General features: G+C 50.2%; 1 protein-coding gene across 1 annotated transcript in view; it reads right to left on the bottom strand.

Annotated features, from left to right (window-relative positions):
• The window catches only part of CABLES1 (Cdk5 and Abl enzyme substrate 1), a 108,973-nt gene that overhangs the window by 52,036 nt on the left and 36,199 nt on the right, over positions 1-20,738 (bottom strand). The window contains exon 2 of the mRNA XM_056137991.1: positions 6,618-6,689. Coding sequence (XP_055993966.1) covers positions 6,618-6,689 — 72 coding nt within the window. The remainder of the gene's footprint in view (positions 1-6,617; positions 6,690-20,738) is intronic.

Genomic DNA, 20,738 nt, shown 5'->3' with positions numbered 1-20,738 from the left:
AAAACAAAAACAACCAACAAACGAGAGTCTGAAGTTTGGTTTCCTTGAGAGAGGGGAGCTGGGAGTTTGTCCAACAGTCGTCTGGACTAGAAAGCTTTGTTGACTCACCTTTTCTTCCTGGTCCCTTGGCCCCTGACTGTACCTGTGGACAACTTTTCCCTCCCACAGAACCTCTCAGGGGACAGGGGGACAGCACGGCTTCCCAGAGCCACATGAGAGCCCCGCTGGGCCTCCAGCGAGTACTACCAAGCTTCACATTGAGATTCCGGGGAAGAGAACGACAAGGCAAGTGTGTGTACAGGGCTGGCGGGTGCGGTGGGGGTGGGGTACAGGGACACATGTTAGGGCACAGAAGGGGCAGCTTCCCAGACCTGCATTATCTATTCTGATCTTCACTCCAGGGAAACTGGGTGAGGTCCCCCATGCAGACTGCAGAGAACAAAGCCCAGAGTATGGCCCCGGAGACACAACCCAGCCCACCCGCAGTGGGGCCAGTCTTCAGAGAGTGCTGGGAAGGAGTCTCCTCCCACAAGAAACAAAATCATGTCATGGAACTTCATTCGAATTAAAAAGTCACTCTAAAATCAGTAAGTGCAGGCCAGAGAAAAGACACAGGAATGGTTTGTTTGCATTAGAGAAGAGACCCTTCTGGGTCTCCACGAGGCAAAGCCAAGCCCCTTATAGTCACATCCACTGCAGCGGAGCAGAATCACAGCCAGGATCTGCAACCCATGTGATCCTGAGAGACGCTTCCACGAACACCAGGCCCAGTGAAATAGCAAAAGGGCCCATGGAGTCTTCTGGTTATGAGTTCAAGCCCCTGGTGTCCCATATGCACCAAGCGCAGTTCTGGCAACTTTTGTTGTCTATGATCCCCAGTACCACAAGCAATTTCCGGCCAGAGTGTCGCCACTTGAAAGACGTGCAGGCACCAGGCCTGGGGAGTGCCACATCTGGTGAGCACATGTGGAAGGGTTACAGACACCCCCGGGGAGCAGCACACCCTGACTTAGCTGCCTCAGTAACAGGTGCTAGCCCAGCAGACATGTGCAGGCACCACAGGAAAGACGCAAACCCCTTGGGGAGCACCAGCACAGAGTGTGCAGTTCAGGTGTGCCCAACCCCCACAATAAGCACCCCGTACCCTGGTCATCATGCAAACAATATCAACAACATGGGGGGGGGGGAGATATTAATTAAAACGAAGCAAAAAAACCATGGAGTCCTCCCCAATTCACAGTGGAAGCTGACTGGTCCCCAAAGGTATTTCAGATGCCACTGGCGGAGCTGTGAGCATTCAATGTGGCATGGTACGTGTCTTTGCTCACACACATGATACTGTGATCCCTGTGTGCACACACCAACAGTCGCCAGGACTGCAGGTGCCAAGAGGCCATTTGCCACGAAAGGGGCCTCGTTCTGACCACCTGCCTCTAATGAAGGTGGATTCTGAAATCAGGGTCCTGATTTCGAGGCTTTCCATAGTTTTTGTTGCCTTGTTGCTGTTTTGCAACAACCCAGTGGCAACCAGAACCTACTCCTGGGGGGTTCCTCCCAGTGATGGTGCACCTCACTCCACACACACATGCACACGCACACGTACATACACACGGGGGTACAAACCCAGACTACCTACATGAACAACACGTGCTAAGTTCTTTGAGATATTGCCCATCCAAGTTTATAATCTTTTAAAGCCAAGGTATTGTGGTTTACACTATTGTTACTGATGGCTTCCTATGTACATATTCTGACACCACATCCCTTGCCAGTGTACCTACCCCCTCCTCCAAGGCCCCGCCCTTTTAATCGACCCCTCCCCAACTCAGTTTTGTGGATCAGTTCTTTGTATTGCCCTTGGCCCTTTGCTGTTCCCTTGCTGTGTAGCTTTAGGTTCCACGTACGAGAGATCATTCTGCATGTGTCCCTTTCCTTTGACTGACTTCACTCAGCATGGTATCCTCTAGTTCCACGCATGTCAAGGCAAACTGCATGATTCTGTTCTTTTCTAGAACTGCATAGTATTCCATTATGTATATATTCCACAACTTCCTATTCATCTGTAGTTAAGTATCAGCTTGCTTCTATATCTTGGCTATTGCACTAAGTACAGCGATGAACACAGATGTGTGTATATTACTGTCTCTATGCTTTTGGGGCTAGATCCCTGATCCAACTTTGAAAACTGCACTGAAGAATGTCTAAGAACATCAGTAGGCAATCCCTGAAAGCTGCAGGCAGAGTTCGACTCAGTGGTGGTGTGAGGTTCCTAAGCCCACTCCTAGTCCCTAAACCCAGTCTGCTTAGGGCTTAATGGAACAAAGCCTAACTCTGCTTCTGGGAGGAGTTCTTTGGATGCAGACCCCAGAACTCCAACTGGCCTCTGACTTGAAGGTTGCCCAAGACCCTACCACCATCATTATCTTCACAGAGAAGGTTTTATATTCTTTTTTTCCCCGCTTTTTAGACCACACTTGGCGATGCTCAGGGCTTACTCCTGGCCCTGCACTTGCTCAGGAATTATTCCTAGAGGTGTTCAGCAGACCATACGTGATGCCAGGGGTTGAACCCAGGTAAGCTGCATGTAAGACCCACCATACTAACTCTCCAGCCCCCAGAGAAGGTTCTAGAAGCATGCTGTCACTAGAAAGACGAGCCTGCTAAAGAGCATAATGGTGCACCCTCATCGGTTTCTCTGGACAAGTATTGGTGAGTGTTGTCACTTCCTCATCCCATTTCCTCCCGGAAGCAGAGCTTCCTGAGCCAGCCGGTCTGAGGCTGCAGGGGCAGCGCCAGCCTGCATGCACGGGGCTTGGTGCCTCCCTGTCCGCCTTGGTAAGCAGACACTGGGACCACCCCTCTCAGCCTGTGAAGGGACGCACTTGCTGCAGAGAAGGGATGGCCTGAAGCTGCTAAACTGCCTGTGGCCTCCAGGTGTGAACACAAAATCCCCCCAGGGCCACCGGGCACCCAAGCAATCATGGCACAGCACCCAGAGGCCAGCAGAGAAACTGAAGGTCGACTCGACACCTCATAGAGATACCCCATTTTTAGGATCCTGAGGTCACCTCGACAAACGGCAATTTCCTCATCTGGACTCCCTCACTGTAAATGCTCCATCCCTGGGAGTCCTGGGCAAAGGCTAGAAGTGAATTGGGAGGAGCGAGAGAAAAGCAAGACTTTAAAAGGGAAACTTAACAAACACAAGTCCTTTATCTCGCAATCAGCACCCAGTTCTACTAATGGAGTCCTCCTTTTAGCAAGCTGTTTATCGAAGGCATTTTTAAAGCCTTCGACCAAACCTCCAGGGAACCTGCAAAACGCTTTAAGAGAATTGTGGCGTTAGCAACAATCGCCAAGGAAACTGGAAGACAACGCTCTGGCGGTGGCAGGTTAGGCAAAGAGCGGACTCATTCTGAAGTCAGCCTACAATAACGTGTAAACACGCACTTAAAAAACATACATTCTAAGTGATGCGAAATTAAATTAGGGTGAAATTAAATTAAAAACTAATTGAATGAAAGATTAAGTCTTTCTTGTCAGCGCTGATTACAGGATATACTTAATTATGCAAAAGGTTTTTTTAATAGATGCCTTGGAGCCATTTGTTCATTGTCGAGCGCTGGGCGACTACCCTGCCACCCCCACCCGCCCACAGAACAGCATGCCGCTACCCCTGGCACGCATATCTCACAGAATCCAGAACTCAGCAACCAGCCTATCTGCCCCTCTGCTGTATGGAGGCGGAAGCTGAGGCCCCGGCGAAGCTATGTGAATTTTCAGGGCTAGGCACCCAGTTAGAAGAATCTGATCAACACCCACAGGTCCTCAAGCTTCACAAGCCAATATTCTGCCTGCAGTAATGTGCTCATGGCATTTCCCAAGAACAAGTTTCCAGAGACCTAACATGCCAGGGATGGAGTGATAGTACAGTGAGCAGGGTGCTTGCTCTGAACACAGCGTACCTGTGTTCGGTCCTCGGCATCCCAGAGAGTCACTTGAGTCCTGCCAGGAGTGATCCCAGAGCCAGGAGTAAGTCCTGAGCACTGCTGTTTCTGGTTTCCTGGCCACCCCTAAAAAAATCACTCATGAAAGCCTCCCCTCTAACTTGACTTTGGATGCTGCTTTGCTTTAAGACTTTTTCCAGGGAACAGTCTTCTCTGACATTGTGTGGAGAGCCATAAGGAACCCGTGCATCAAGGGCCACGGAGGTAGGACAGAGGGTAAGGAACTGGGCTGCATGTTTGATCCGGGCACTGTGTACTTTCCCCTGAGCACAGTCGGGAGGAAGCTGGAGCACAGTCAGTTGTGGTCCCCAAACTCAATAACAACAAAGCCCATTTGAGAAGACAGAGATGCCTAAACCACCCATGCTCCCCTGGTTTCATGAGATATTTACAGGAGCTTGTTGGGAATCCAGCGGGCCGAGTGCACCCTCTGCACCCTCTGGCCCCCCGACCCTGCCCACAGATGGAGGGTCCTGGTTTCCACCTGCAGCTTCCTCACTTGCTCCCGCCGAAGCCACAGGGCTCTGGGTGTTATTCAGGCATCCCTGGCGCTGGGAGCCATGTTGCCCTCTATGCCTGCTTCTCCTCCTCTCTCCTTGATTACTTAGGACCTGTGCCCACTTCCCAACCTGACTGCTCTGACCCTGTCCATCTGGCCCAGGGGCTCCAACATGCAGAGCCCGTACACTTCTACCACCTATATTCCCGGGCCTCAAAGCTACTCTGTGCTTCCTCAGCAAGTGCACACAGGGGCCCAGGGGCCATTTCTGGGGGAGACTCTGCCCAGCGGTGCAGGGCTGATGGCTCAATGTTTTGCCAGACAGTGCTGGGTATGTATGTAGGGGGGGTGGGGGGAGGTGTGGGTGGGACAGGACCAGGTCTGCCTCAGGTGGTCTGGAAGGACTTGAGGTGGACCTGAGGCCTCGTGCATGCCAGGTCACACAGTGCCCTCAAGCCCTCCCTCTAACTTGACTGTGGATGCAGCTTTGCATGAGACTTTTTCCAGGGAACAGTTTTCTCTGACTTTGTCTGGAAAGGAACACCTGCATCTCAGCCGTGTGTATGCTGCTCACACGCCTTCATCTGTGACAGCCCCAGGAGTGCTGTAAGTTTTCAGAGGCTGTGGAAAGTAGAAACAGGGCAGCCTGGTGCTTTGGAACAATGCCAGCGATGAGACTTGCAGCTGCCTGGCACTTCCGAGCAGACCCCACGCCAATCTGGCTGTCTTCTCCATCCCGGTGGTCTGAGGATGAGAACTTCCCCCGGGAGGCAGCTGCAGGCAGGAGCTCCCACACCACAGCCCTCGGGCTCGGAGGGAGGAACCGGGCCCGTGTGAGCTGGGCAGCAGCCATGCACATTGGGGCACCAATGCGGTTCTGCAGGGTTTAAGTCGACAGAATCCTTCTCCAGGACCACCCTGATGCCTGCGATGCTTCCCTGGAAGGCCACTGTGTCTGGTTCAGCTCTTGCAAGGAGGAACACCCCTACACAGACACACGCACATACACACACATGTGCACAAGTACACAAGCACATGTATGTGCACACACGTACACACACGAACACGCATACACACAAATACATGCATACACAAACACATGCAACACACATGCACGCGCACATGCATGCACATGTGCACACATGCGCACGTGTACACAAGCACATGCACACACACCAACATGCACACACATGTAAATACACATGCACACACATGCACACACGTGCACAACCATGCACAAGCGCGCGCGCGCGCACACACACACACACACACACACCCCAGCCAGGCTGCCATGAGAACTGAGGAGGCTGGAGGATCCATTGCAGACAGCGCTGGGTGGAGTGCAGGACTGCAGAAGAGAAGGCTACCAGCGTTATAGCTTTGCCACCGCTGTCCCCCAAGAGAAAAGCGTCCCATGCTTTTCTAATCTCCAGGGGGCAGTCGGAAGGCCCTGCCCTAGTGAGCACTCACTGCTGCGTTCACCAGTTTCCTCAATTGTCACTGTGCAGAGAAGCCAAGGAAACCTCCTCGATGGCTGAGTGACTGTCCCCGGGAAAAGTGGGGGCCATGAGGGGTTCTTCATCCCCCAGGAGCAGCTTTCGGGAAAAAATGGAAACCCCCAGGGGACAGCGTCCACATTTTCACCTGGCACTTTGGCTATGCAATGGGTATTAAGAACTTTCTAGAAATCATGAACCCCTCTTAGGGGCTAGGTTTCTAAACTATGAGTCTGGGGTGTCAATGGTCATTAAAAATATTTAATTCTGTAGATCAAAGACTTAGAAAAGTGTGTGTGGGGGGGAGGGTCAGGAAGACAGCTCAGAGGACAGTGGCACATGCTCACAAGTGCAGGGCCCGGGGGGACCGTAATGGTGCATGGTCCCATGACAATACCAGGTGCAGCCCTGGTGGCCCCCAGCACTGCAAGGTGTGATCCTAGTGGACCTTGGCACTGAAGCATCTTGCCTGCTAGCTGAGCATTGTCATGAGTGACCAGGAGTCTCCTAAAAACTACTTTAAAAGCTCCCTGTCCCCATTGAGAAAAGGAAACTTTGGCTGCTGTTTTATACTCTAGGCCTCTTACCTGTCTTAAACCCAACACTGAAACTCACCTCCGTAGAGGGGCATTCTCCTCAATATCCTCCAGGGTCTCCAGGGACGATCTCTGGGAGATGAGGCGACGTCTGCAGAGAGAGGGCAAATGTGAGCTGAAAGTTCCTGAGCAACTGGAACATGAGGCCACATGTGTGGCCATGCAACACTTCCAAATTCCACAGTACTGACAGCCTAGTCAGAGCACAGCAAATCAGATAGGAGAGAGGCATAGAAGCCCAGAAGTTCCAGTAAGTGAAAACAATAACACAGGAGGCTCAACAAGAAACAGTCAGTAAATCCTCAATGTCTTTAGTAACAACACTGTGAGACATAACACCATTACAATATATTTTTAAAAAGGTGTTCATGAATTTTCTTTTACTCAGTTATATTTTTATAATTCTATTTGCCATTTTGTTGTAATGAGCAATATAAAATAAATTATCTTGTCCTTGCTAAGGGGGCAGGCTTGGAGTGGGTGGGAAACCACAGACAAAGAGGGAAGGCCACACTGGTGGTGGGACTGGTGTTGTAACACTAACAACCCAAAAGAACTGCATTATAACTATTCATCATAGCCAGAATCTGGAAGCAACTTGAGTGTCCAAGAACAGATAAATGGATAAATAAACTATGGCACATCTACACAATGGAATACTATGCAGCTGTCAAGAAAAATGAAGCCATGAAATTTGCCTATAAATGGATGGACATGGAGAGAGTATCATGCTGAGTGAAATGAGTCAGAAGAAGAGGAACAAATATAGGATGACTGCATTTACTTGTGGTATGGGGCTGGAGCGATAGCACAGCGGGTAGGGCGTTCGCCTTACACGCGGCCAACATGGCCGACCCAAGTTCGATTCCTCCGCCCCTCTCGGAGAGCCCGGCAAGCTACCGATATGCCAAACACAGTAACAACAAAGTCTCCAATGGAGACGTTACTGGGCCCGCTTGAGCAAATCGACGATCAACGGGAGGGCCTTTACCTTTACCTTTACCTTTATGTATACATACACACACAAAGTAGAAGAATAATATCCATGACCAGGGTAAACAGGGGTCAAGAGGACTGATCAAGGGTTGGAACTAACCACAAGTATGTGTGGGGCTGGGGGTAGGTAAGATAGAGAAGAGACCAGTATGACAATAATAGCTGGCAATAATCACACGAACAAGATCTGCGGGTTAAAAGTAGGTAAGGGATATTCTTGATAATCTTTCAGTATCAATATCACAAGCCACAATGCCCAAAAGGAAAGAGAGAGGGAGAGAGAGAAGAAAAGAGCCTGCAGTAAAGGCAGACAAGGGTGGGGAGTTGGGGGGTGATGGGAGGAAACCTGGGGACATTAGTACTGGGAAATGTACATTGGTGGAGAGATGGGTGTTGGAATACTGTATGACTGAAATCCAACCATGAACAGCATTGTAATGCTCTAAAATAATAAAATTTAAAAAAGAACTGCATTATGAACAACTTTGTAAACCACAGTTTAAAGTTAGAAAAAGAAAAGGGAAAAGAACAAAGAAAAAAAAAGGAAAAGAAAAAGGAGGCCCTGATTTGATTTCTGGGCACTGATGGTTCCCCCGAATGCTGCCAGGAGCAACCCCCAAACACAAAGCCAGAAGTATCCGTTAACCACCATTGGGTGTGACCCCCAAACCCACACATACATAAAATGGACCTAAATGCAAATATAAAACTATTCTAAAACATAAAATCCATTAGGAGCTTAAGAAACAGCCTAACATGCAAGAGTGCATGTTGAAAGCCCGGGTTCAATCCCTGGTACCTCACGCCTTATGGTTCTGAGCACTGCTGGGAGTGACTCCTAGACACCACCAGGCATGACCCAAAACACACACACACACACACACACACACACACACACACACACACACTCATAAAAACCCAGAAAGTCTGGTTTACAGGAAAATTGGACAAAGGCTATCTTGCAGAGGCTGCGCTGGCCCTATATGCCAGCCTATCCTGCCTTGCTGGATCCTGAGATTCTCCCTATGTTTCTTTTTTGTTAGTCTTATTTGGGGGTCACACCTGGTGGTGCTCAAGGATCACTCCTGGTGGGGCTTAGGGGAGCATCTGCGGTGCCAGGACTCAAGCCTGGGTCAGCCACCTGTAAGAAGAGCACCCTGCCTGCTATACTGTTGCTGGTCCTCCACTATATCTTCCACACCAGTAGTTTTCAACCTCTTTACACTGGCAGACCAGTGGCTGGAAACCACAGTTCCACACAGTGATAGGGTACTGTGTGATGATTACGGAAGTGACCGATTTGCTGTGGGCACTGCCTCCAAGGATGAAAAAACAAAGAGCCAATTGTGAAACTGTAACATATAACAGCACTCTGTATTACTTTTCCCTACAGCATTCAATAATATTGCCAAGTATTTGAATATCAAAGAGGTCTGAATCTAGTTAATGGATACCTATTAAATTTAAAAAATCACATTACATAAAATCTCAAAATCATTAAGATGCAACAAAACAGCAAACAATTTCTGTTCTCTGGATGGCAGTGATTTCAAAAACCAGAGACAAGAGAGAAATGATTCCTCTGGAGACCTCAGAGACCAGAATGAATGCAGATGGGAAAATGATGCTGAAATCTTCTGGTGTGGGATAATCTCAAACCACCTGCTCAGATTTTGCAGGGCCATTGCTTCCCCTGGACTGAACCCAAAACAGACCCCAGAGTTGTCTGAGGACCTGGAGTACGGCCAGCAAGCCCCTCACACCAGAACCCTCATTTCACAGACAGTGATTCGGCAGAGGAGGGTGGAGAAAAGAAATCTTGAGAAAAACGGTACACAAATGAAAAGTGGAAGTCTATTTTGCATTCCATTTGGCAAAATGTAGATGAAAACATGCAATTATAATCAAGAGAAGAGCAAACGAAATGGACGTTGTTGATTTGTGTGCACTTTTCCTGACCAACGACTCTAAAACTAGGTTGGATATTTTCCCCTTTTCTTGTTTTCTAATTTATTTATTCCAACTGCAAGGGGCTGGGTGGGGAAGCAGTACCCAAGGGCCCTGCGTGACAGTTCTGGGCCATCAGGACCAGCACTGAGGTGAGGGTCAAGCACACGTTATTGTTCAGTCACTGCAGTGGCAGGCCCCCCTGGCTACCTTGGCAGTGGTCAGGTACCCCAAGGGCCGCACCTCAGCAGTGTTTGGGGAATTATTTGGTGGGGGATCAAGCCTGGGTAAGCTGCTGTGAGGCATGCACCTGAATCCCTGTACGATTTCTCTGGCCAGGAATAAAACCTAAGCACAGCCAGGCGTGACCCCATGCTCAAAAAAAAAAAAAAAGAAAAAGAAAAAGAAACAGCAATTAAGTATGCACAGCTCAACTGTTTAAGGAATAATTTTATCCACAGGCGGAAATCCATGGAAATCTAGCCCACGCTGTCAAACCTTCCTTCATACATCTTCAAAGCACAACTAATTGACAATGTTTTACACAATCTGCAACCAAAGTGTCTAAAGCCAGCTATGCAGCGGCCGGGATCCCCACTTCCAGTGATCCTGACAGGCCCACCAGGAGCTCAAAGATGCACTCCAGAACCCCAGCCACGGCCAAAGGCAGGTGCGTCATCTCTGAGTTCTAGGGTCAAGCCGCCCACTCCAGCACATGCACCCCAACCCTGGCCTGTCTGGAACTGGCATAAGACAGACCACAGTGGGGACCCAGGGGATGACCCCAAATGCAGGAGGAGTGTGAGGGAATTCTGGTGGCTCCAAAGATTCCCACTGAACAACCAGAGAATTTCCCTAACCATCCTTCCAGCGTGTCCAGGGCTTACCCATTTCTCACCCCAGGGGCAGCTGGTCACAATGCAGTTGGAAAGCTAAGTGGACCCCCAAGTGAACACATCAGCCTCCGCCAAGGCCCCTTTGGTCCCAGACCCCTGGACCAACACTCAGACCAAGGTGCTCGCCCAAGAAAAACAGACTGAATCACAAAAAACAGTCCAATCATTCTAACGAAAAAGCCGCATCTAGTTATTTCCATGCAGAAAAACATAGGTGCTTCTTTGGAAAAGAACCAAATTACAACCATTTACCTTCCACACATTTATAAGCATTTGTTTTTGAAAAGCATATCTGAAATCCTGTATGATTTGAACAGATGTGTGTGAGCTCACACACACAGAGGCTTAAATGCCTGGACTCCTGGGGCTGGAGTGATATTTGGCATTTGCCTTGCATGCGGCTGACCCGTGTTCGATTCTCAGCATCCCATATGGTCCCCTGAGCACCACCAGGAGTAATTCCTGAATGCAGAGCCAGGAGTAATCCCTGAGCATTGCCAGGTGTGATCCAAAAAGAAAAAAAGAAAAAAAGAAATAAATAAAGGTCTGGACTCCTTAAAGTGAAACAAATCTAAAACCCAAAAATCCACTTGTTCTTATTACATTTTTTAAAAAATGAGATTTGCTGGTTTTTTCTATTGTCTTGATTTGGGGGGTGGAGTGGGGAGGAAAAGGGTTTGGGGGCCTGGTTGTGCCCAGGGCTCACTCCAGATGGAGCTCAGGGGTCACCCTGGTAAGCTCCGAGGTGCTGGAGAGCTAGTGGTGGTCAGCAGTGTGCAGGGCAGGTGTTGAATAGTCCTGTATTCTCTTGCTCTGGGGTTGTTTTTTTTTTCTTAATAGTGACTACACCTAGCTGCACTGGGGCAGGGTACAGGGTCACATCCAGCAGTACTGAGGGGAGCAGGGGATGCAGAGCTGGAGGCCAGGGGCCCCGCAGAGGAGCCAGGAGTGCGCCTAGTCCTCAGCCCTCGGGAGGCCAGGGTCCCGCCTGGCCTGATAACCGCAAGGGCCACCAACACTTCAGAAGCGGCCATGGCTGGCACTCGTGGCAGCACCTGTCTGCCACCCTCAGCCCCAGAGGCATTAGGAAACATTATTCTAAGCACACCGGACTCTGGCCTAGAATGCCGTGTTGGCCCGTGTGTGTGGCCCCAGGAAGGATCTGCCCAGTGGGTCCGAGTGAGTCAGCACATCATTTGGTCACAGCTCCCGTGTAAGCACAGACCCTGTGTGCTGGCCAGCACCGGCCCAGGGCGTGCACCCACATGCACCAGGGGCCAAGGAAAGGTCACTGGAGGAGAAGAAAGTACGCAGGGAAGCATGTGGTTGTGGACAGGACAGTGAGTCTGAGGCCCTGGGGGGCTCCAAAGGAGGGTGGGCCCAGGGGCCTGAAGGATACAGAACAAGGGTAAGGCTTTTGCCTGGCATGCAGCCAACCCTGGCACCACAAATGGTTCCCAAGCATGCCTGGGGTCACCCCTGAGCAAAGAGCCAGGAACAGCCCCTGAGCACCAAAGGGTGTGGCCCCAAACTTCCTCCAAAAGAATCCCCCTATCGATAGTCAATTGTCCACACTGAATGACCAGGAAGGCCCAGGGCCAGCGGAAAGGCCTTCAGAGCTCAACTGCCAGCCGAGTTGTCGGCAGCTCTAAAGCCCCCAGCGAGTGTGGCAAGGGTAGACTGTCCCAGGTCACCTCTCAGCCGCTCTCGCGATGGCAGGGGAGAGGAGGGCAGGGCTGTGCCAGAGTCGCATCAAAGCCGGACTCTGAGCTCAATGCTGTCCCAGCTGACTGGAGAACTAGGACATGGATCCCTTGGCAGCCAGCTGATCTAGAGCCCACTGCATGGGGTGACCTGGAGCAGAGCCAACAGTGGGCACCACCAGGGTCAAAGGTGGCCCACGAGTTAGGTCTGCCTGTGCCCCCGACCTCAGCACCATGGCAAGTAAGGCTGGCACAGGGTTCTGCTGCAGCCCCTCACCAGCACCACCTAACACACCACACACACACACACACACACACACCATCCCACTTCCCCAACCAAGAGTACTAGAAATTGCAGAAGCCAGGCTGGAGAGATCACACAGAGAGATAACACACTTGCCCTGCAGTGAGCGACACTGGTTCAATCCCTGACACCTCATATGGTCCCCCAAGTCCCACCAGGAGGGATCCCTGAGCACAGAGCCAGGAGCCTGTACACTCCCAAAACCAAATAAAACAGTACAGAAGCCTTCCTCCATCTGCAGACCCCCTCCCCCAAAGAGATCCGGCTTATAGCTTCGACTGTGGCCGAGGGGTGAGAGGCTCTGACGAGCTCCAGGGGTTCTAAGGAGCCAGAGGGATGACCCACCAAGAATCGAGTCATGTCCAAGGCCCCGCACTGGGCCGGCAGAAGGACATACTCCTAGTCTTCCAAGCACAGACTCTGCTTCATCAGCAAACTGCGGGGCAAACCTGGCAGCCCCTTCTTCCCGAACAAGAGCTGTCTCCTTTCCACCAAAGAGAACCTGGAGAACCCAGGTGAGAGGAAGAGGCAGACCACAGTCTGACACACAGAGAGAGAAGGCAGATCTTGCTCCGGAGAGTGAAGAAGGAGACAGTTCCCCAGCACTAAGTGAGAACTGCAAAATTACGTATGTCTTCTTTTTTGGGGGGGGAGGGGATACACCCTACAGGACTCAGGGCTTACTCCTGGCTATGCACTCAAGGATCACTCTTGGCAGGTTCAGGGGACCATATGGGATTCTGGGGATTGAATTCTGTTTAGCCGCATGCAAGACGAGTGCCCTACCCACTATACTATCACTCTGGCCCACTCTCTCCATTTTTGGATGGGGTTACTGCAGCTTGAGGCAACACGGATGCAACTGGAGGGGATCATGTCAAGCCAAATCCGTCAGAGACAGAAGGACAAACGCAAGATGACCTCCCTCATCTGCGGTCTACAGAGACGCAAACCAAGGGGTCGGACGACAGCAATAGGTAAGAAACCTGGGGTAGCAGCTGAGAATGCAGGTTGGGGGTCAGGGCTGAGGAGAAGTAATACATGCATAGGTGGAGGGTCTGGGGTGCTCAGCTACAGTAATCACGATGACCAGACCCATGAGTGTCAGTCAGCAAACACTGAGGCAGGGGAGGAGGGGTGTCTGACAGCTGACACGGGGACACAGGGGCGTCGTGAGCACAGCAGGGGGTGGGCAGTGACTGGACCTCAATACTGTCCACTTGAACATCATTACAACCCTATTACCTAAACTACTATCTATCTTCCTATCTATATTGTTTAATGTATTTTTTTTTTAATTCTAGTTTTTCCTGGAAACAAGATAGAGGCTTTGAGAGAATCCACATGCCACCTGGTCATAGCTGTTCTCCCCCTGTGACGCGACACCCTGGAAACCCTTCCCTGGGCTGTGAGTCATGCCCTGGGGTGGGGAAGTTAGGGGCCCGGGGCACAGGGCCTAGGGCTGGGGTCACAGTGACTGCAGACTCGTTCAGAAAGTGCTGATGCCCGCTGGCAGAAACCCAGGCCGGCCATACAGACCTGCTCCCGGAGTCGCCAGACACCCACACACGTATTATCTGTTTGGGTTCGTGGGTTCTTCTCCCACCGACCTTCAACCTCACCCAGACACAGCAGAATCGCCCCAGACAATGTGCTAAGGAGGTGGGGTGGGGCTCTCACCCACAGGTTCCTGGCCAGCTACCCAGTGCCTGAGGAGGGGTGCTCACGGCTGCCTGGACAGCACGTGCCCTGCCCGGGTGATGCTTTCTCAGACACCAGTTCCCAGTGGGTGTACTCTGGACCACAGAGGGGCCCTCGATCTGCCCAACCGAAACCACGAACCCCAGTGACGCAGAGTCAAGCAGTGCCCAGGGACAGGGCACGGGCTGAGTCGCATGGGCTGAGCCACACGGGGTCTCCTCGGGTCTTTGGAGATGCTCATTTCCCCAGTGGAGCAACAGCTGTGCCTAGCAACACAACAGGTAAGCAGAGAGTCCCACCAGGCACATGTCACGTGGACAGAGTGGGCCCTTCCAGATGCTCCACGTCCACATGGATGGACAGAGATATTTGTCTATGGTGGAAACTAGGAGGGAAAGAGCTTCATGGTGGTGGTCGTGGCGAGGGCCTTGTCCAGTGATGTTGTGGGCGCCATAGAGCCAGGCACCTGGGCCAGAGCGATAGCACAGCAGGGAGGGTGTTTTCCTTGCACGTGGCCGGCCTAGGTTCGATCCTTGGCATCTCATATCCCCCAAGTACCTCTGGGAGTAATTGCTGAGTGCAGAGCCAGGAATAACCCCTGAGCACTGCCAGGTCTGGCCCCCCACCCCACAAAAAAGTAGAGCCAGACACCAGACCCACGGACTGCCACATACACTGAGTCACATCCCTGAGCCCAAAACTACTCACGCTTTCATTATTTTCTATCTGGGATTTTGACATCACAGGATTCCTTCTCCCCTGACCCCTGACCATCCTGTCATCCTCTTGATTTTCCCAGCCAGCCCTCATCGACCCTTTGCTCCAAACCAAGAGCAGGATGACCATGGGCAGGAGGAGAAGGCCACCCCCTTCTCAGGCTGGAAGGCCTGGATGAAACTCTTTTTTTTTACATGGACACCTTTCTTCTGAGCAAGTGATCTGCAAGCAGTGAGCACCCCAGATGGGGTTGGTAATGCTATTAAGGCTGGAATTTTGACAAAATGTATTTGACTTTGCAATAATAGGAGTCACAAAGAACGAAGTCTCAGCTAGACCAACCATGAACAGAGATGCCAGGACACGCTTCAGCTTGCACAGATTCCTGGCCTAGGTGCCATATACTTTCCAATTTCTAGTTGTGGACAGACAAGAGTCAGGGGCTGGGCCAGTCAGGGAGTGTTGGTGGGGGCAGGGGGAGGGACTCATGAACCGCCAGCGGCATTAAGTGCTCCTGGGTCTGCAGCCAGCAGCCCGAGTCCTTTTCTGGGACTGAGAATTACCAGGGCAGGGAGTCACCAGGCACAGATCACCTCAGGGCTAACAGGTACAGAGGCCTGCACTTGGGGCTGGACAGTGCCCACTTCAACTCAGAGACTAAGGGACCTCATCTCTCAGTCTCCTCTGCTAGGAGCGGAAGAGTCCTGCAGGGCACAATCAGGATTCAGCATGAAAGGCTGGGGTGGTGATTTTTATATCCTGCCTCTCACCTTCTATTCTGGAGTAATGTTCAATCCATTGATGCTGGGAGGTGACTCAAGAAGTAGGACTCCTGCCTCCCACGTGAAGGCCCCGAGGTTGACCCCGGGAACCACCAACCATCATGCTGGTGGCCTTTGAGCATGCTGGATGTGGCCCCTATTGTATGACTGAAACGTAATCACGAAAGTTTATAAATCTGTAGCTGTATCTCACGGTGATTCATTTAAAAAATTTAAAAATAAATAAATAAGGAAAGAATGTGAAAGCAAATATATCTCTATGTATTTGCTTTAGTGGTCAGAAAGATAACACCGTGTTTGGGGCACTGCCTTGCATGCAGCTGCAGCAGTGCCGATAGTTCGGATCCCAGCTCCACATATGGTCCTCCAAACCCCACCGGGTATGGCCCCTGAGCACCACTGGGTGTGCCCGCCAAACACAATCTGTCACTAGTAAACTGATTTATTATTACTTTAAAAGAGCCCTGAAAAGAAAACCCTCTTTCTATATAACCAAAAAAATTGTGCTTTCTTTCAAGCATCTTTTGCAAAAATGTTGGTGTTTCAACTCACAGGGTGCTCAGGGCACCTCTGATACACATACCCACCAGCACTCAGTGAAACTTTGACACTAAGGATGTCCCAGCATCAATGACTTGCTAGAAGGATCCAGTAAGTCGGTCACATAACACTGTTCTGGTACCATTTGGCTAAGATCCCAGATGTCACTTCATCAGAAATCAAATCTGATTGTGTTTACTAAAGATGCAAATTATATTATGCCAATACATGTCACTTCACAGCTGGAAACGAAAAGTCAGTTGTCAACTCTTGAAAGAAGCTACAGTCTTACAGCAAAATGGCCTGGAGATGCTTTTGCAAGAAACGTGCTTAGTTCTGGGTTCCATCTAGAATGGAACCCAACCTAAGCCTCTGTCCAGCAGAAAAGGTGCTGATGAAAGATGGGTCTCACGTGCTCAGGGAAGGGCACATCACCCCAGGGGGCGCAGCTGCTGAGTCTCCTGTCTGCACCATCAGCCCCTGCAGTGCCTCTGAGCAAAGGGGTCCTCAGCTGGCTGGTCTGGTCCCCAGCTGGTCCTCAGCTGGGGGCGGGGGGATGGTGGGGAGAGAGAGAGAAGAGAAAGAGGAGAGAGGGTAAGAGGAGAGTGTGTGTGTGTGTGTGTGTGTGAGAGAGAGAGAGAGAGAGAAAGAGGAGAGAGGGTAAGAGGAGAGTGTGAGAGAGAGGAGAGAGAAAGAGGAGAGAGGGGCAGGAAGAGAGTGTGAGAGGGAGAGGGAGAGGGAGAGGGAGAGGGAGAGGGAGAGGGAGAGGGGGAGGGGAGGGGAAGGGAGGGGAGGGGAGAAGAGGGGAGGGGAGGGGAGGGGAGGGACAGGATCTTTCAGAAAAGGAGAACCACTTAGAGCAAGAAAAACAAAGGGAAGGGGCGGGAGCAACAGTATCTTGGGTAAGGCACTTGTAGGTGGCTGATCTAGGTTCAATCCTCGGCACCCATATGGTCCCCCCCGAGTTCCACCAGGAGTGTTCCTTGAGCACAGAGCCAGGAGTAAGTCCTGAGCACCTCTGGCTGTGGCCCCAAAACAAAACAAGAAAGACCAAGGGACCAGGAGATGGCTCAAGCCGTGGCACTCATGCCTAGAACGAGCGAGGTCCCCCAGCTCTACGTGGCTCCCCGAGCACCAAAAATGAGAGCCAAAACTTTATAGACAGGCTGTGTAGGGTCTGATCTGAGTAAGTCAGTCAGGGTGCTTCTGCCCCTGGCCCCCACCCTCAGCACTGCTGAGTGAAGCCCCACAGGACAAAGAAGGAACAGACAAGACAGCAGGGAAATGACTGTTTTCAACCTGGCTATTTCCAAAATCTTCCACGGAGCATGGAGAGAGCTCACCAAGCTGAGCACACACTTTGCATGCAGGAGGCCTGGGTTCCATCCCCAACACCACACGATTCCCGAGCACTCGGGCACCACTGGGAGCAACCTCTGGGCACAGGGCTCGGAGGAGGTCCCAAGCAATGCCAGGTGCGCCCCCAAACACAAAATAATAACATCTCCAAACGATGATTCAAACAAAAAGCAAGTTAAAACCAATATCCTAATAATTGTCAGCCGCTTGTTCAAAGATGTTTCGACATATTTTCGTACAACTCACAAAAGTCACTCTGAAAGTTCTCGGAAATATAGACACTTGGCTTGCCTGAGTTTACTTTGGTTTCAAGGTTCTTATGAGACCCATCAAATCCTGGGAGACCAAAGGTGTGAGGTCATTAGTATTTAGGGCTGCTCAGAGACAGGCTGTTGGCAGGACTTAATAACCACCCCCACCCTCACCCATGCTACCCTGCAATATTACAAAACACCTTTCCATCATGTCATTCCCCCAACATGACAACCCACGATGCCCCCCTCCACCTCCTAGAACAAGTTGAAACGCCTCTGAGAGATAGGAGGGAGGTCGGTAAGTCTGCAGCAGTCACATCCAGTACCTGCCCCAGCCTCAGGTATGCCTGGGGCAAAAGAAACCTGGGGTCACCTCTGAGAAACAGTGTTTCATTGTTGCATTGTAATTCCTTCACCACAGATAGGAGAAAGGAGAGAGAGAGAGAGAGAGAGAGAGAGGCAGACAGATACAGAGACAGAGAGACAGAGACAGAGAGACAGAGAGAATTGCATTGTAATCTCACCCCAAATGGTAGCTGTATGTGCATGTTACAACAACACCCTCTGTGTGTTTTTACAAAACTGTATATACTGATATTTTAGATGGTACAATGTCACCATTACAGATTGTTGGGTCCCATCCCTAAGGGAAGGGTCTTACCCTTAGTTACATATAAGAAACTAGACTCAAGACCATGGGTATTCAAATTTCTTTTGAACTACAGAATGCTTTTTTTTCAAGTCATATCTTATATCAAACCCCCCTCCCCATGAAACAGGTTAGAATCATTTTCAATTTTCTAAGTTTGCCTACATAATATTTATGTAACACTTAATCATTGTTAGAGCAGAGAAACAATTTGATAGCCAAACAAATCTGAAACTAGTTCTGGATGATACTGTTCTGAAGCCAATCTCAACATCCAATTTGTCCCTTTTGGTTGGGTTGGAAATAATCCCAAATGACACAGATAAGAAGGTGCCTATGGTAACCATTACTAAGCACCTCAAGACCCAATTCAATTAAAGAGATGCGACAGGGAAGGCCTGTTTGTACAAATTCAACCTACTCTGACATCAGGAGTTAATTAACAAACAGCTGATGCATAGGTGGTCACCAATGTGATAAGGTTGCTAAAGAACATAGCAGATTTGCATTTCACTGGTTTTAAAACACTTTATATGCAGGTGTGTGTGTGTAATAAGCACATAAAATACATTGACACAACATGCTTCAAAGTATTAAATGCAGCCCTCACCTGGAAAGATAGTACAGGGTTAAGTACAGGGTTAAGTACAGGGTTAAGGTGCTAATCTTGCATGCTGCAGACCCCCCTTTAATCCCCAGAGGCACATGGTCTCTCCAGCACTGCTGAGAATAACTTCAAGCACAGAATCAGGAGGAAGCCCCAGCACCGCTGGACATGGTCTCAAAGCAAAATAAATACATGATTTCCCACAAGCAGTAATTCCACTCTTAGATATAATCCAAGGGAAATGAAAATGTATGCTCACACAAAACCAAGCACTCAAACGTTCACAGGAGCATAATTTATAACAATCAGACTAAAGAGAAGCTCAAATATCTGGGGGGCAGAAAATGTGGTATTATTCGGCCAAAAAAAGGAAAGAAGTTTGATACATGCTACAACATGAACTTTGAAAAATATATAAGCAAAAGAAGCTGGTCACAAAAGATCACACAAGATGTGATTCCAATTATATAAGCTGTCCAGACTAGACACATCCATAGAGACAGAGATTAGTGGTTGCCTAGTGATTTGAGCAGTGGGGGACACTGGGGAGTGACTGCTAATGGCCATGGACTTTAGTGATGAAAAGTCCTAAAATTAGACAGTGGTAGGGCCAGGGATGCAACTCAGAGGGAAAGTGCTTCCCGTGTGTATACATGAGAACTGGGTTCGATGCCCTGTATGACCAAAAGCCAAGAGGAAATAAAAAAAAGCAAGGTGAGAGAGCAGAGATAGTTGCCCGACTTGGTGAATCTACTATAAAGCACTGAGCAGTACACAGGCCGTGGATGGCGCACAACCTGTATCTCAATACAGCTGCTAAGATACTCAAGTGCGATCTAGAACCTCGATGTAGACCAGGTACTGGGGGAAAAATTATATAGTAAAAATGATTTTCATTCACAGAACTAAAGCTCATACCACAATCCTCAGAGCGCCTGACCTGAGCCAGAAAACCACATGCATCTGGTTTCATTTCCTTTGACTAGAGCAGAGGCCCCCAAATGTATTTGACCTGCACCCCCTCTGCAAAAAAAGATTTTTTTTTTCACTCTGGGCCTCCTCCTGAAAGTCTGCCTTCTCTAAGTCAACAAATAGAAATTGTCCTCTAATTGCACCAAAGTTACTAACACCCCAAAGCCCACCTCATCATCAGTCCACTCCCCGCTGAGGGCAGCACTGCCCATTCTGGGGCATACCTGGACAGAGTCAGGCAGCTGGAGGGCCAGGGTGACAGCCCAGGTAATCTCCCTGCAAAGCTTGTCCTCCTCCTTTCTAATATGTGTCAGCAGGCCTCAGGAGCGGGTGGGGAAGCTTCAGAAGTCTGCAGAGCCAGTCTCACTTATCACTTCATCTGGGGCTTCCTGTTCCCCAGCACCTCCCACAGGTGACATCTCCCTCACCTGTCCTGGCCAAGGGCTGTGGCTGAGACTTGGCCTCTTGTGACCTCCCATGGCCCAGGCCCTAGCGCCCCCCTGCTGCCCCCTGCTCATTGCAGGCCACTGCCACCAAGTTCTGGGGTACAGTCCCCATACCTTCAGGCACCCAAGGAGAAAGAAAGACAATACACCCTGGGTGGTGCGCTGTCAGCGTCTGGGGAGGTATTTTAATTTTTTTAACAACTCCTTTGCAGCCCTTTAAAAATATATTATTAGTGCATCTGCTTCAGCATATACATAATTAGCAAC

The sequence above is a fragment of the Sorex fumeus genome, unplaced genomic scaffold, assembly GCF_029834395.1.
Source record: "Sorex fumeus unplaced genomic scaffold, SorFum_2.1 ptg000128l, whole genome shotgun sequence".
Classification (NCBI taxonomy): Eukaryota; Metazoa; Chordata; class Mammalia; order Eulipotyphla; family Soricidae; genus Sorex; species Sorex fumeus.
This window is presented reverse-complemented; position numbering and strand designations above follow the sequence as displayed.